Here is a 15,576-nt window from a genome sequence, read left to right as displayed (position 1 = left end):
TTGTACAATAAATTTTATCAATTCATTTCATTAACACGCAGATTTGTAACAGTTTAGCACTAATGTTTGTGTTTGTTGTTCATTTTAGACCTGACGTCGGAGTTCGGCGATTCAGTGAATCATTTATCGCAGCATTTGATTCAATTGACTCGTAGTTTCTACAAGCTCCTTTTCGTCTACTTACTGTGATATTTCTCGTTTGATGAACTGATTGGCGATACTGGAAGCGAAATGAGCCGCAGATGTTCACAAATCAACCTTTAGTAATGTTGAATAAAGCGTAACAATGCCATACTTCATAATAAAACCATGTTTTGATGATTAGATACCTAAAAACACAACATCCTCAGCCGAGCCACACAGGACGCACTGCTGCGTTATGACGTCATGTCGGCCTACCAAATTAAAAGTCTTACATTCACTCAAGCAGACGTTTAGACGGGGATAATTAAATTATATATATATATATATATATATATATATATATATATATATATATATATGTGTGTGTGTGTGTGTGTGTGTGTGTGTATGTGTGTGTGTGTGTGTGTGTGTATAAAGACTAAATTCATACATAACAGTTCACAAATAATATGAAAAATGTTTATTCCCTAAAAGTGAAACATTTAATAATTTATGTTTGGCTAAAGCTTTAACATGCTTTTAATAAGACACTGTAAATAATTGCTGTTTTGAAAGAGTTTTATTCCTTAACCTTTAGAAATATGAACTATACATGCAATATAATCACTCATAGTGCTTTTAATGCATTTAATAATCTTTACAATAACTATGTGTTGTCATGATGCTGGAATTTACAACTTTGAGATGATACCTTGAAAAAATATCAGCATTCAATACTGTTTTCCATACTTTATGATTTTTAAAAATCTCAATATTATAATTAATTATGATTTAATGCACCATTAAAATGCATTAAAAACTAATAGAAACTGCAGTGGCCAGATCAAACCAAGAGCAGTTGTTTACCATAGCAAGAAGAAAGACAAGAACTGAACAATTCATTTTATGTATTCTTTTTTTCTCATGTTATTTTATGGTTTGTATAAAAAAGTGCAATATATTTATTTATTATTTATTTTGGTGCCATAAATGTATGTACTGCGTAAATTGTGCTATATCAAGTTCATAAAGAAGTGATCGATATCCTAATGTATGAAAACTATAAAGATATGTACGTGAAATCTTGCTTCATGAAATAAACATTGATGTGGTGTAATTTATTCTTATTCATGACAGTAATCAAATTTACACTTGTCTACAAATGTGTAATTTCAGCCTGATCTCACGAAGAAACGCAAGCATTTTACGTTTTGTCAGTTTAGTAATCTAATTCGTATGAATTTGTACGAAGTCGAGTTGTACGAAAATGTAAGATTTTAAAAAGAAGGCATGGCACCTAACCCCAACCGTCATTGGGTGATGAGCAAATCGTACTAAGTTGTACGAATTAAATCGTACAAATTCATACGAATTAATCTGCGGTCACACTGGGCTTTTCCTCCAATAGACTTCCATTCATACGCACGCGAATGCGTCAGAGAGGAAGCGCAGGGTCATGCGTTAAGTTTCGCAGAGTTTCAAGCTTGGCGAACTCTGACCTGCGAAATCGCATCACTAGACTGCGTGAGACCAATCGAGGATCAAAACATGACCTCTCTGGACAGAAATTTAAAACATGGAGCAATCACTCACTTTTAAAAATGTCTAATAATCTTGTTTATTCCCGATCCTTTTCGCAGCGCTGCATGACAGAAATTCACATTATCAAACTCTACTGTGACCGCAGCTTCAGCCACTAAATAAAAAAGTTATGAATTGCCGTGAGATTGCATTGCTAATTTATGGTTGTTTATTAGAATGTATTTGCTGCCAAGAATGCAATATCAAGTGATATGTATTAAATGAAAACTATATAAAACATGCAACAACACAGTTCATACGGTTTGTTGTGGGCAAATGAAGGATAATCAGAATACTAGTAAACAAATATACAATACAATGTACAATCCAGCTAAATTGATATATTAGGCAATAAAAAACTCTATAAAAATAACGAATTGACTTATTAACTGAACATAATAAACAGTGAAAGGCTGGGATTAGCTGCTTTACAATGTTTAAACAGCAGAGGGGGTCAGAGCCTTCACAAAACATTCATCAATTATCTTTCAACAGCCAGAGATTTCCCCAGGTGAACAGTGTTCCTGTAATGAGTGACTTCATTGAGTGGCTGAAGGCCTATAAAACACACTTACCTCCAACACTGTGCAGGCTTGGATCTGTGGCTTGTTTATGGGGATTTGGAATCATAAGCGATCAGTGTTTGGTTTTGTTGCTTGGTTTTATTAAGCCATGGATCAAGGGTGGAAAAGGTGAGTTTATCCAGCTGCACTGTGTGTGTTTGGTTCAACAAATGTTGAGTTCTTGAAAATGATCAATGTATTGATGCTCTCTCTTTCTACCTGTAGGTTACTCTTGTTAGTAGTCTTCCTGCAATTTTGGAAGAATGCCCCTGGTTTTGCATGTGAGTAGTTGCTGTTTGTATGTATTCTTCCTCTCATACGTGAACCCTTTATCAACTCTTAGATTGTGGATTTTCAAGATGTTTGAAGGCACTTAAAGTGATCGTTCACCTCAAACTGAAGTTCTTTAATAATTTTCAAATTATTCCGTCTTAATCCAAATTGTCTGTAAATTAGGGGACCTTTTAACCATTGGATTTTATATAGTTTTTTTTTTTTCTATGGAACTTGACGGTATAGTCTTTAACTTCCACCCCTTTTTTTGTGTTCTCTAGATTCAACTTATCCAAATGCTGGCCAGTGGTGGGGTCAGCCATCTGACAACGCTTTCATGCCTCTTGTGGTCCAGTCTTCTGTGCCAGAAGCCCCAGTGACTGGGGTTTTGCTTGAAGAAGTGGTCTCTCGTTTGCCGAAAAACAACCCCAAATTTAATCTGCTTCAGGTTGTTAAAGGTGATGTTTCCAGCAGTTCTGACTCCACACCCCAAGCTCTGCCTCCAAATACCCCCTCTTCAGCTACTCAGCCTGTGGATCAATCTGGGATGAGTGGTGTAGTGTCATTTCAGGGCTCCTCTGGATCCACCACTACAAGTGGTTCTGGACCAATTGTCTTTGCACAAGGGGGAAGTGGCGGCTTTGCTTCCAAGACTGCAGTTTCTGGCCAGTCCACTAATGACCAGAGCTCCCCTGGTCTGTCTAGTTCAGTTTCTCAAAGTACCACCTATGGTGTAACTACCCAAGGTACAAGTCCGTTTGCTCCAGGGTCTTCATCCCCATATGCAACCATATCGTTGCCCAAATATGTTACTAGCCAGCTGACAGCTGGACCAAGTTCAAAGGAAGTTACCTCTGTCTATGGCACCCAGACTGGATCCTCTGCCGCTTTCACTTTGCAAGCAAGTACCACATATGATGGAAAAATCCAGACTCCAGATACCACAAGTCCGTTAGTTTTCGGATCTTCAACCCCATATGTAGCTGTATCATTGCCCCAAGTAACTAGTCAATTGACACCTGCACCAAGTACGAAGCAGGTTACCTCAGTCTATACCACCCAGACAGGATCCCCTGCCCCTTTCACTTTGCAAGAACTACTCCAGGGTCAAGATTCAACAAGCCAGGTTGTTTATGAATCTTCAACCCCATACGTATCTGTATCATTGCCCCAAGTTGTTACTAGTTCGTTGACGCCAAGTTCAAAGCAGGTTACTTCTGTCTATGGCACTCCGAGTGGTTCTTCTGCTCTCTTCACTCTGCAAAGACTACTCCAGGGTAAAGGTTCAACAAGCCAGGTTGATTCAGTACCTTCAACCCCATATGTAGCTGTATCAATGCCCAAAGTTGTTACTAGTCAGTTAACACCTGTGCCAAGTTCAAAGCAGGTTACCTCTGTCTATACCACCCAGAAAGGATCCTCTGCCCCTTTCACTTTGCAAGAACTACTTGAGGGTCAAGATCCAACAAGCCAGGTTGTTTATGGATCTTCAACCCCATGCATCTCCGTATCATTGCCCCAAGTTGTTGCTAGTCAGTTGACACCAGTGCCAAATTCGAAGCAGGTTGTCTCTGTCTATGGCACTCCAACTGGTTCTTTTGCTCCCTTCACTCTGCAAAAACTACTCCAGGGTAAAGGTTCAACAAGCCAGGTTGTTTCAGTACCTTCAACCCCATATGTAGCTGTATCATTGCCCCAAAGTGTTACAAGTCAGTCGATGACAGTGCCAAGTTCAAAACCGGTTACCTCTGTCTATACCACCCAAACTGGATCCTTTGCCCCTTTCACTTTGCAGGAAAGTACCACATATGATGGTCTGATCCAGACTATAGATACCACAGGTCAGTTAGTTTCAGGATCTTCAACCCCATATGTAGCTGTATCATTGCCCCAAGTAACTAGTCAGTTGACACCAGTGCCAAGTTCAAAGCAGGTAACCTCCGTCTATACTACCCAGACAGGATCCCCTGCCCCTTTCGCTATGCGAGAACTACTCCAGGGTCAAGATTCAACAAGCCAGGTTGTTTCAGGATCCTCACCCCCTTATGTATCAGTATCATTGCCCCAAGTTGTTACTAGTCAGTTGACACCTGTGCCAACTTCAAAGCAGGTTACCTCTGTCTATGGCACTCCGAGTGGTTCTTTTGCTCCCTTCACTCTTCAAAAACTACTCCAGGGTAAAGGTTCAACAAGCCAGGTTGTTTCAGTACCTTCAACCCCATATGTAGCTGTATCATTGCCCCAAAGTGTTACAAGTCAGTCGATGACAGTGCCAAGTTCAAAACCGGTTACCTCTGTCTATACCACCCAGACTGGATCCCCTTTCACTTTTCAAGAACTACTCCAGGGTCAAGATTCAACAAGCCAGGTTGTTTATGAATCTTCAACCCCGTACGGATCCGTATCATTGCCCAAAGTTGTTAGTAGTCTGACACCTGTGCCAAGTTCAAAGCAGGTTACCTCCGTCTATTCCACCCAGACAGGATCCCCTGCCCCTTTCGCTATGCGAGAACTACTCCAGGGTCAAGATTCAACAAGCCAGGTTTTTTCAGGATCCTCAGCCCCATATGCATCTGTGTCAATGCCCCAAGTTTTTACTAGTCAGTTAGCTGGGCCAAGTTCTAAGTCAATTACTGCTGTCTACGGCTCTCAGACTGGTTCCTCTGCTCCTTACACTTTGCAAGGAAGCACCACATATGGTGGACTAATCCAGCCTCAAAATGCCAAAGATGGGTCTTCTACAGGATCCTCTGTCCTCCAGACCTCAACCGGTGACATTTCTAATCCTTCCAGCAGCTTTTCTACCCTGAAACGTTATTACTCTGTCAAGGGTTAGGAAACTGTTCAACTGCTGTATGATGCAATCGTCCTAAACTGATTTTAATAAAAATTTGAAGTCAAGTTTCCTATGCATGTATGAGTTATTTTTGGGTGTGGGAAGTTTAGTTGTTGCCAGTATGTAGCAAACTGACCTTACAAGGTAATCCACTAAATTGTATTTATTTTAGCAAGTGACACTTATTTGACTTTGACCTAAAGGTTTAATAGTAAACCAGTGTGGTTTGAGTATGAGACTGTCATTCTACAGAATTTTTATTTTTTGCCTGGTACACTTAACAGCGATCTTTCACTTGGGGGAAAACATTTGGGTTTCTCTACTTTAAAACTTGACTTATTTCACCCCTTTGTTTCAATATGGCAACTGAGTTAACAACATGTGTTTCCAAAAACTGCTTGTGCCTACAACTGTTTACAGAAGGAAGGTGTTTTTAAAGTATATTGAGACGTTTGACCATTCAAAATACAACGTGTTCTTAACTGCATGATGTAAATGACAAAAATACTGAATATTAGAGAACCTAAAGAAGTTTTTGTCCCGTAATGAATCACTTGTTCGGTTTCAAAAACCTGCTACTGTAAAAAGTTCACAACTTATTTCCTGAAGATCCTTTAGTCATGATGTACAACTCACTGTATTATTAATCCAGTATATTTTAGTTATTTTTTGGGAAAATACAGGTCCTTTACAAATTAAATGTAAAAACAAAAGGGAATTGTTTAACGTGATTCAGTTAGTGTATCATCATTGTAAACGTAGTTAAAGCCATTGTAGTATGAATTGTTTCGCTACACTGCTGTGTGGATGTTTTTATGTGTGACAAACAGTCTGGTAAAGGCCAGACAGAGTTTACACTTTAGATCAAGTGATTTGGGCTACTAGTGTGTAATACAAAACAACCTGTCTCTTTATTTTAGAAGTGCTAAGATTATGGAATAATGGATTGTATGGATTGTTACTTATTGCAATCTTTTCACTGTATATTTAACAGAAAAAATGTTCTTTAAGAAGTCTAAATAAGAATGTCAAAATAAGACGACTCTCATCAGTGTGAATCACAATTTCTTAAATTAAGCGACTGAGTAGGTTGACGCATCAAAGTCTAAGATAATGGAAGAGCACAGCACAAACAGCGTTGCTTTAGTACCCTTTCTTAAATTGTGTCTAAATAAATGATCAATAGACATTTCTTCTTTTGCCATATACTGTTAGATTACTTTACACTTGTCTACAAATGTGCGATTTCAGCCTGATCTCACAAGGAAACGTAAGTATTTTACGTTTTGTGAGTTTAGTGGCTAATTCGCATGAATTTGTACGAAGTTGAGTTGTATGAAAATGTACGATTTTAAAAAGGAGGCATGGAACCCCAACCGTCATTGGGTGATGAGCAAATCGTACTAAATAGTGTGAATTAGATCGTACGAAAAGTTACGAATTGCTGTGAGATCGTGTTGGTATTTTAGTGCAAAGAATGCAATATCAAGTGATATGTATTAAATGAAAACTATATAAAACATGTAACAACACAGTTCATACGGTTTGTTGTGGACAAATGAAGGATAATCAGAATACTAGTAAACAAATATACAATACAATGTACAATCCAGCTAAATTGATATATTAGGCAATAAAAAACTCTATAAAAATAACGAATTGACTTATTAACTGAACATAATAAACAGTGAAAGGCTGGGATTAGCTGCTTTACAATGTTTGAACAGCAGAGGGGGTCAGAGTCTTCACAAAACATTCATCAATTATCTTTCAACAGCCAGAGATTTCCCCAGGTGAACAGTGTTTCTGTAATGAGTGACTTCATTGAGTGGCTGAAGGCCTATAAAACACACTTACCTCCAACACTGTGCATGTTTGGATCTGTGGCTTGTTTATGGGGATTTGGAATCATAAGCGATCAGTGTTTGGTTTTGTTGCTTGGTTTTATTAAGCCATGGATCAAGGGTGGAAAAGGTGAGTTTATCCAGCTGCACTGTGTGTGTTTGGTTCAAGAAATGTTGAGTTCTTGAAAATGATCAATGTATTGATGCTCTCTCTTTCTACCTGTAGGTTACTCTTGTTAGTAGTCTTCCTGCAATTTTGGAAGAATGCCCCTGGTTTTGCATGTGAGTAGTTGCTGTTTGTATGTATTCTTCCTCACTTACGTGAACCCTTTATCAACTCTTAGATCGTGGATTTTCAAGATGTTTGAAGGCACTTAAAGTGATCGTTCACCTCAAACTGAAGTTCTTTAATCATTTTCAAATTATTCCGTCTTAATCCAAATTGTCTGTAAAATAGGGGACCTTTTAACCATTGGATTTTATATAGTTTTTTTTTTTCTATGGAACTTGACGGTATAGTTTTTAACTTCCACCCCCTTTTTTTTTTTGTGTGTTCTCTAGATTCAACTTATCCAAATGCTGGCCAGTGGTGGGGTCAGCCATCTGACAACGCTTTCTTGCCTCTTGTGGTCCAGTCTTCTGTGCCAGAAGCCCCAGTGACTGGGGTTTTGCTTGAAGAAGTGGTCTCTCGTTTGCCGAAAAACAACCCCAAGTTTAATCTGCTTCAGGTTGTTAAAGGTGGTGTTTCCAGCAGTTCTGACTCCACACCCCAAGCTCTGCCTCCAAATACCCCCTCTTCAGCTTCTCAGTCTGTGGATCAATCTGGGATGAGTGGTGTAGTGTCACTTCAGGGCTCGTCTGGATCCACCACTACAAGTGGTTCTGGACAAATTGTCTTTGCACAAGGGGGAAGTGGCGGCTTTGCTTCCAAGACTGCAGTTTCTGGCCAGTCCACTAATGACCAGAGCTCCCCTGGTCTGTCTAGTTCAGTTTCTCAAAGTGCCACCTATGGTGTAACTACCCAAGGTACAAGTCCGTTTGCTCCAGGGTCTTCATCCCCATATGCAACCATATCGTTGCCCAAATATGTTACTAGCCAGCTGACAGCTGGACCAAGTTCAAAGCAAGTTACCTCTGTCTATGGCACCCAGACCGGACCCTCTGCCCCTTTCACTTTGCAAGCAAGTACCACATATGATGGAAGAATCGAGACTCCAGATACCACAAGTCCGTTAGTTTTAGGATCTTCAACCCCATATGTAGCTGTATCATTGCCCCAAGTAACTAGTCAATTGACACCTGCACCAAGTACAAAGCAGGTTACCTCTGTCTATACCACCCAGACAGGATCCCCTGCTCCTTTCACTTTGCAAGAACTACTCCAGGGTCAAGATTCAACAAGCCAGGTTGTTTATGAATCTTCAACCCCATACGTATCTGTATCATTGCCCCAAGTTGTTACTAGTTCGTTGACACCAGTGCCAAGTTCAAAGCAGGTTACTTCTGTCTATGGCACTCCGAGTGGTTCTTCTGCTCCCTTCACTCTGCAAAGACTACTCCAGGGTAAAGGTTCAACAAGCCAGGTTGTTTCAGTACCTTCAACCCCATATGTAGCTGTATCAATGCCCAAAGTTGTTACTAGTCAGTTAACACCTGTGCCAAGTTCAAAGCAGGTTACCTCAGTCTATACCACCCAGACAGGATCCCCTGCCCCTTTCACTTTGCAAGAGCTACTCCAGGGTAAAGGTTCAACAAGCCAGGTTGTTTCAGTACCTTCAACCCCATATGTAACTGTATCAACACCCCAAGTTGTTACTAGTCTGTTGACACCTGTGCCAAGTTCAAAGCAGGTTACTACTGTCTACACCACCCAGACAGGTTCCCCTGCCCCTTTCACTTTGCAAGAACTACTCGAGGGTCAAGATCAAACAAGCCAGGTTGTTTATGGATCTTCAACCCCATACATCTCCGTATCGTTGCCCCAAGTTGTTGCTAGTCAGTTGACATCTGTGCCAAGTTCTAAGCAAGTTACTTCTGTCTATGGCACCCAGACCGGATCCTTTGCACCTTTAACTTTGCAAGAAAGTACCACATATGATGGTCTGATCCAGACTGTAGATACCACAGATCAGTTAGTTTCAGGATCAACCCCATATGTAGCTGTATCATTGCCCCAAGTAACTAGTCAGTTAACACCTGTGCCAAGTTCAAAGCAGGTTACCTCTGTCTATGGCACTCCGAGTGGTTCTTCTGCTCCCTTCACTCTGCAAAGTCTACTCCAGGGTAAAGGTTCAACAAGCCAGGTTGTTTCAGTACCTTCAACCCCATATGTAGCTGTATCAATGCCCCAAAGTGTTACAAGTCAGTCGATGACAGTGCCAAGTTCAAAACCGGTTACTTCTGTCTATACCACCCAGACTGGATCCCCTTTCACTTTGCAAGAACTACTCCAGGGTCAAGATTCAACAAGCCAGGTTGTTTATGAATCTTCAACCCCGTACGGATCCGTATCATTGCCCAAAGTTGTTAGTAGTCTGACACCTGTGCCAAGTTCAAAGCAGGTTACCTCCGTCTATTCCACCCAGACAGGATCCCCTGCCCCTTTTGCTATGCGAGAACTACTCCAGGGTCAAAATTCAGCAAGCCAGGTTTTTTCAGGATCCTCAGCCCCATATGCATCTGTATCAATGCCTCAAGTTTTTACTAGTCAGTTAGCTGGGCCAAGTTCCAAGTCGATTACTGCTGTCTACGGCTCTCAGACCGGTTCCTCTGCTCCTTACACTTTGCAAGGAAGCACCACATATGGTGGACTAATCCAGCCTCAAAATGCCAAAGATGGGTCTTCTACAGGATCCTCTGTCCTCCAGACCTCAACCGGTGACATTTCTAATCCTTCCAGCAGCTTTTCTACCCTGAAACGTTATTACTCTGTCAAGGGTTAGGAAACTGTTCAACTGCTGTATGATGCAATCGTCCTAAACTGATTTTATTAAAACTTTGAAGTCAAGTTTCCTATGCATGTATGAGTTATTTTTGGGTGTGGGAAATTTAGTTGTTGCCAGTATGTAGCAAACTGACTATACAAGGTAATCCACTAAATTGTATTTAGTTTAGCAAGTGACACTCGTTTGACTTGGACCTAAAGGTTTAATAGTAAACAAGTGTGGTTTGAGTATGAGACTGTCATTCTACAGAATTTTTATTTTTTGCCTGGTACACTTAACAGCGATCTTTCACTTGGGGAAAACATTTGGGTTTTTCTACTTTAAAACTTGACTTATTTCACCCCTTTGTTTCAATATGGCAACCGAGTTGGCAACATGCGTTTCCAAAAACTGCTTGTGCCTACAACTGTTTACAGAAGGAAGGTGTTTTTAAAGTATATTGAGACGTTTGACCATTCAAAATACAACGTGTTCTTAACTGCATGTAAATGACAAAAATACTGAATATTAGAGAACCTAAAGAAGTTTTTGTCCCGTAATGAATCACTTGTTCGGTTTCAAAAACCTGCTACTGTAAAAAAAAGTTCACTGAACTTATTTCCTCAAGATCCTTTAGTCATGACGTACAACTCACTGTATTATTAATCCAGTATATTTTAGTTATTTTTTGGGAAAATACAGGTCCTTTACAAATTAAATGTAAAAACAAAAGGGAATTGTTTAACGTGATTCAGTTAGTGTATCATCATTGTAAACGTAGTTAAAGCCATTGTAGTATGAATTGTTTCGCTACACTGCTGTGTGGATGTTTTTATGTGTGACAAACAGTCTGGTAAAAGCCAGACAGAGTTTACACTTTAGATCAAGTGATTTGGGCTACTAGTGTGTAATACAAAACAACCCGTCTCTTTATTTTAGAAGTGCTAAGATTATGGAATAATGGATTGTATGGATTGTTACTTATTGCAATCTTTTCACTGTATATTTAACAGAAAAAATGTTCTCTAAGAAGTCTAAATAAGAATGTCAAAATAAGACGACTCTCATCAGTGTGAATCACAATTACTTAAATTAAGCGACTGAGTAGGTTGACGCATCAAAGTCTAAGATAATGGAAGAGCACAGCACAAACAGCATTGCTTTAGTACCCTTTCTTAAATTGTGTCTAAATAAATGATCAATAGACATTTCTTCTTTCGTCATGTACTGTTAGATTACTTTACACTTGTCTACAAATGTGCGATTTCAGCCTGATCTCACAAGGAAACGTAAGTATTTTACGTTTTGTCAGTTTAGTGGCTAATTCGTATGAATTTGTATGAAGTTGAGTTGTATGAAAATGTACGATTTTAAAAAGGAGGCATGGAACCCCAACCGTCATTGGGTGATGAGCAAATCGTACTAAATAGTGTGAATTAGATCGTATGAAAAGTTACGAATTGCTGTGAGATCGTGTTGGTATTTTAGTGCAAAGAATGCAATATCAAGTGATATGTATTGAATGAAAACTATATAAAACATGCAACAACACAGTTTATACGGTTTGTTGTGGGCAAATGAAGGATAATCAGAATACTAGTAAACAAATATACAATACAATGTACAATCCAGCTAAATTGATATATTAGGCAATAAAAAACTCTATAAAAATAACGAATTGACTTATTAACTGAACCTAATAAACAGTGAAAGGCTGGGATTAGCTGCTTTACAATGTTTGAACAGCAGAGGGAGTCAGAGCCTTCACAAAACATTCATCAATTATCTTTCAACAGCCAGTGATTTCCCCAGGTGAACAGTGTTTCTGTAATTAGTGACTTCATTGAGTGGCTGAAGGCCTATAAAACACACTTACCTCCAACACTGTGCATGCTTGGATCTGTGGCTTGTTTATGGGGATTTGGAATCATAAGCGATCAGTGTTTGGTTTTGTTGCTTGGTTTTATTAAGCCATGGATCAAGGGTGGAAAAGGTGAGTTTATCCAGCTGCACTGTGTGTGTTTGGTTCTGCAAATATTGAGTTCTTGAAAATGATCAATGTATTGATGCTCTCTCTTTCTACCTGTAGGTTACTCTTGCTAGTAGTCTTCCTGCAATTTTGGAAGAATGCCCCTGGTTTTGCATGTAAGTAGTTGCTGTTTGTATGTATTTCTCTTCTCATACGTGAACCCTTTATCAACTCTTAGATTGTGGATTTTCAAGATGTTTGAAGGCACTTAAAGTGATCGTTCACCTCAAACTGAAGTTATTTAATCCTTTCAAATTATTCCGTCTTAATCCAAATTGTCTGTAAAATAGGGGACCTTTTAACCATTGGATTTTATATAGGTTTTTTTTTTTTCTATGGAACTTCACGGTATAGTCTTTAACTTCACCCCCTTTTTTTTGTGTGTTCTCTAGATTCAACTTATCCAAATGCTGGCCAGTGGTGGGGTCAGCCCTCTGACAATGCTTTCTTGCCTCTTGTGGTCCAGTCTTCTGTGCCAGAAGCCCCAGTGACTGGGGTTTTGCTTGAAGAAGTGGTCTCTCGTTTGCCGAAAAACAACCCCAAGTTTAATCTGTTTCAGGTTGTTAAAGGTGGTGTTTCCAGCAGTTCTGACTCCACACCCCAAGCTCTGCCTCCAAATACCCCCTCTTCAGCTACTCAGCCTGTGGATCAATCTGGGATGAGTGGTGTAGTGTCACTTCAGGGCTCTTCTGGATCCACCACTACAAGTGGTTCTGGACAAATTGTCTTTGCACAAGGGGGAAGTGGCGGCTTTGCTTCCAAGACTGCAGTTTCTGGCCAGTCCACTAATGACCAGAGCTCCCCTGGTCTGTCTAGTTCAGTTTCTCAAAGTACCACCTATGGTGTAACTACCCAAGGTACAAGTCCGTTTGCTCCAGGGTCTTCATCCCCATATGCAACCATATCGTTGCCCAAATATGTTACTAGCCAGCTGACAGCTGGACCAAGTTCAAAGCAAGTTACCTCTGTCTATGGCACCCAGACTGGATCCTCTGCCCCTTTCACTTTGCAAGCAAGTACCACATATGATGGAAGAATCCAGACTCCAGATACCATAAGTCCGTTAGTTTTAGGATCTTCAACCCCATATGTAGCTGTATCATTGCCCCAAGTAACTAGTCAATTGACACCTGCACCAAGTACAAAGCAGGTTACCTCTGTCTATACCACCCAGACAGGATCCTCTGCCCCTTTCACTTTGCAAGAACTACTCCAGGGTCAAGATTCAACAAGCCAGGTTGTTTATGAATCTTCAACCCCATACGTATCTGTATCATTGCCCCAAGTTGTTACTAGTTCGTTGACACCAGTGCCAAGTTCAAAGCAGGTCACTTCTGTCTATGGCACTCCGAGTGGTTCTTCTGCTCCCTTCACTCTGCAAAGACTACTCCAGGGTAAAGGTTCAACAAGCCAGGTTGTTTCAGTACCTTCAACCCCATATGTAGCTGTATCAACACCCCAAGTTGTTACTAGTCTGTTGACACCTGTGCCAAGTTCAAAGCAGGTTACTACTGTCTACACCACCCAGACAGGTTCCCCTGCCCCTTTCACGTTGCAAGAACTACTCGAGGGTCAAGATCAAACAAGCCAGGTTGTTTATGGATCTTCAACCCCATACATCTCCCTATCGTTGCCCCAAGTTGTTGCTAGTCAGTTGACATCTGTGCCAAGTTCTAAGCAAGTTACCTCTGTCTATGGCACCCAGACCGGATCCTTTGCACCTTTAACTTTGCAAGAAAGTACCACATATGATGGTCTGATCCAGACTGTAGATACCACAGATCAGTTAGTTTCAGGATCAACCCCATATGTAGCTGTATCATTGCCCCAAGTAACTAGTCAGTTGACACCAGTGCCAAATTCGAAGCAGGTTACCTCTGTCTATGGCACTATGACTGGTTCTTCTGCTCCCTTCACTTTGCAAAAACTACTCCAGGGTAAAAGTTCAACAAGCCAGGTTATTTCAGTACCTTCAACCCCATATGTAGCTGTATCATTGCCCCAAAGTGTTACAAGTCAGTCGATGACCGTGCCAAGTTCAAAACCGGTTACCTCTGTCTATACCACCCAGACTGGATCCTCTGCCCCTTTCACTTTGCAAGAACTACTCCAGGGTCAAGATTCAACAAGCCAGGTTGTTTATGAATCTTCAACCCCGTACGGATCCGTATCATTGCCCAAAGTTGTTACTAGTCTGACACCTGTGCCAAGTTCAAAGCAGGTCACCTCAGTCTATTCCACCCAGACAGGATCCTCTGCCCCTTTCGCTATGCGAGAACTACTCCAGGGTCAAGATTCAACAAGCCAGGTTTTTTCAGGATCCTCAACCCCATATGCATCTGTGTCAATGCCCCAAGTTTTTACTAGTCAGTTAGCTGGGCCAAGTTCTAAGTCGATTACTGCTGTCTACGGCTCTCAGACTGGTTCCTCTGCTCCTTACACTTTGCAAGGAAGCACCACATATGGTGGACTAATCCAGCCTCAAAATGCCAAAGATGGGTCTTCTACAGGATCCTCTGTCCTCCAGACCTCAACCGGTGACATTTCTAATCCTTCCAGCAGCTTTTCTACCCTGAAACGTTATTACTCTGTCAAGGGTTAGGAAACAGTTCAACTGCTGTATGATGCAATCGTCCTAAACTGATTTTATTAAAACTTTGAAGTCAAGTTTCCTATGCATGTATGAGTTATTTTTGGGTGTGGGAAGTTTAGTTGTCAGTATGTAGCAAACTGACCTTACAAAGTAATCCACTAAATTGTATTTAGTATAGCAAGTGACACTTGTTTGACTTGGACCTACAGGTTTAATAGTAAACAAGTGTGGTTTGAGTATGAGACTGTTGTCATTCTACAGAATTTTTATTTTTGCCTGGTACACTTAACAGCGATCTTTCACTTGGGGAAAACATTTGGGTTTTTCTACTTTAAAACTTGACTTATTTCACCCCTTTGTTTCAATACGGCAAATGAGTTAACAACATGTGATTCCAAAAACTGCTTGTGCCTACAACTGTTTACAGAAGGAAGGTGTTTTTAAAGTATATTGAGACTTTTGACCATTCAAAATACAACGTGTTCTTAACTGCATGATGTAAATGACAAAAATACTGAGTATTAGAGAACCTATAGAAGTTTGTGTCCCATAAAGAATCACTTGTTCATTTTCAAAAACCTGCTACTGTAAAAAATAAAGTTCACTGAACTTATTTCCTGAAGATCCTTTAGCCATGATGTACTACTCACTGAATTGTTAATCCAGTATATTCTAGTTATTTTTTGGGAAAATACAGTTCCTTTACAAATTAAATGTAAAAACAAAAGGGAATTGTTTAACGTGATTCAGTTAGTGTATCATGATTGCCAATGTAGTATGAATTGTTAAGCTACACTTTTGTTTAATGTG

The 15,576-nt window shown here is 40.2% G+C and overlaps 5 protein-coding genes and 1 long non-coding RNA gene across 9 annotated transcripts in view; 4 read left to right on the top strand and 2 right to left on the bottom strand.

The window, feature by feature from the left end:
* Window positions 1-373, bottom strand: part of LOC147845323 (uncharacterized) — a 41,325-nt gene extending 40,952 nt beyond the window's left edge. The window contains exon 1 of the mRNA XM_087249991.2: window positions 185-373. The gene's annotated coding sequence lies outside the window, so the exon portion shown is untranslated. The remainder of the gene's footprint in view (window positions 1-184) is intronic.
* The window catches only part of LOC148682569 (uncharacterized), a 1,090,975-nt gene that overhangs the window by 979,712 nt on the left and 95,687 nt on the right, over window positions 1-15,576 (top strand). The window lies entirely within an intron of this gene.
* On the top strand, window positions 2,294-5,441 carry LOC148682575 (uncharacterized). Of its 2 annotated transcripts, XM_088650876.1 has the most exons (4): window positions 2,294-2,396; window positions 2,493-2,548; window positions 2,822-4,632; window positions 4,811-5,441. In XM_088650876.1, the coding sequence occupies exons 1-4, from the start codon at window positions 2,377-2,379 to the stop codon at window positions 4,970-4,972; spliced, it is 2,049 nt and encodes a 682-aa protein (XP_088507002.1). In that variant the 5' UTR covers window positions 2,294-2,376; the 3' UTR covers window positions 4,973-5,441. The 2 variants fall into 2 exon arrangements, with proteins under 2 accessions (XP_088507002.1, XP_088507001.1); XM_088650875.1 differs by having other exon boundaries at window positions 2,822-5,441.
* On the bottom strand, window positions 3,298-6,289 carry LOC148682574 (uncharacterized). The gene is made up of 2 exons (XR_015943164.1): window positions 4,833-6,289; window positions 3,298-4,655 (listed from the first exon to the last, which is right to left on the bottom strand). It is a non-coding gene; the product is annotated as an uncharacterized LOC148682574 (long non-coding RNA).
* On the top strand, window positions 7,248-10,227 carry LOC148682573 (uncharacterized). The gene is made up of 3 exons (XM_088650878.1): window positions 7,248-7,350; window positions 7,447-7,502; window positions 7,782-10,227. Exons 1-3 carry the CDS (start codon window positions 7,331-7,333, stop codon window positions 10,160-10,162), a joined length of 2,457 nt encoding a protein of 818 aa, XP_088507004.1. The 5' UTR covers window positions 7,248-7,330; the 3' UTR covers window positions 10,163-10,227.
* LOC141381803 (uncharacterized) lies at window positions 12,035-14,840 on the top strand. Of its 2 annotated transcripts, XM_088650883.1 has the most exons (4): window positions 12,035-12,137; window positions 12,234-12,289; window positions 12,566-13,189; window positions 13,379-14,840. In XM_088650883.1, the coding sequence occupies exons 1-4, from the start codon at window positions 12,118-12,120 to the stop codon at window positions 14,773-14,775; spliced, it is 2,097 nt and encodes a 698-aa protein (XP_088507009.1). In that variant the 5' UTR covers window positions 12,035-12,117; the 3' UTR covers window positions 14,776-14,840. The 2 variants fall into 2 exon arrangements, with proteins under 2 accessions (XP_088507009.1, XP_087106075.2); XM_087249949.2 differs by having other exon boundaries at window positions 12,566-14,840.

This window comes from Danio rerio, chromosome 4 (genome assembly GCF_052040795.2).
Source record: "Danio rerio strain M-AB ecotype USA chromosome 4, GRCz13ab, whole genome shotgun sequence".
Lineage (NCBI taxonomy): Eukaryota > Metazoa > Chordata > Actinopteri > Cypriniformes > Danionidae > Danio > Danio rerio.
Note: the sequence above shows the minus strand (reverse complement) of the source record. Positions and strands in the feature narration are given on the sequence as shown.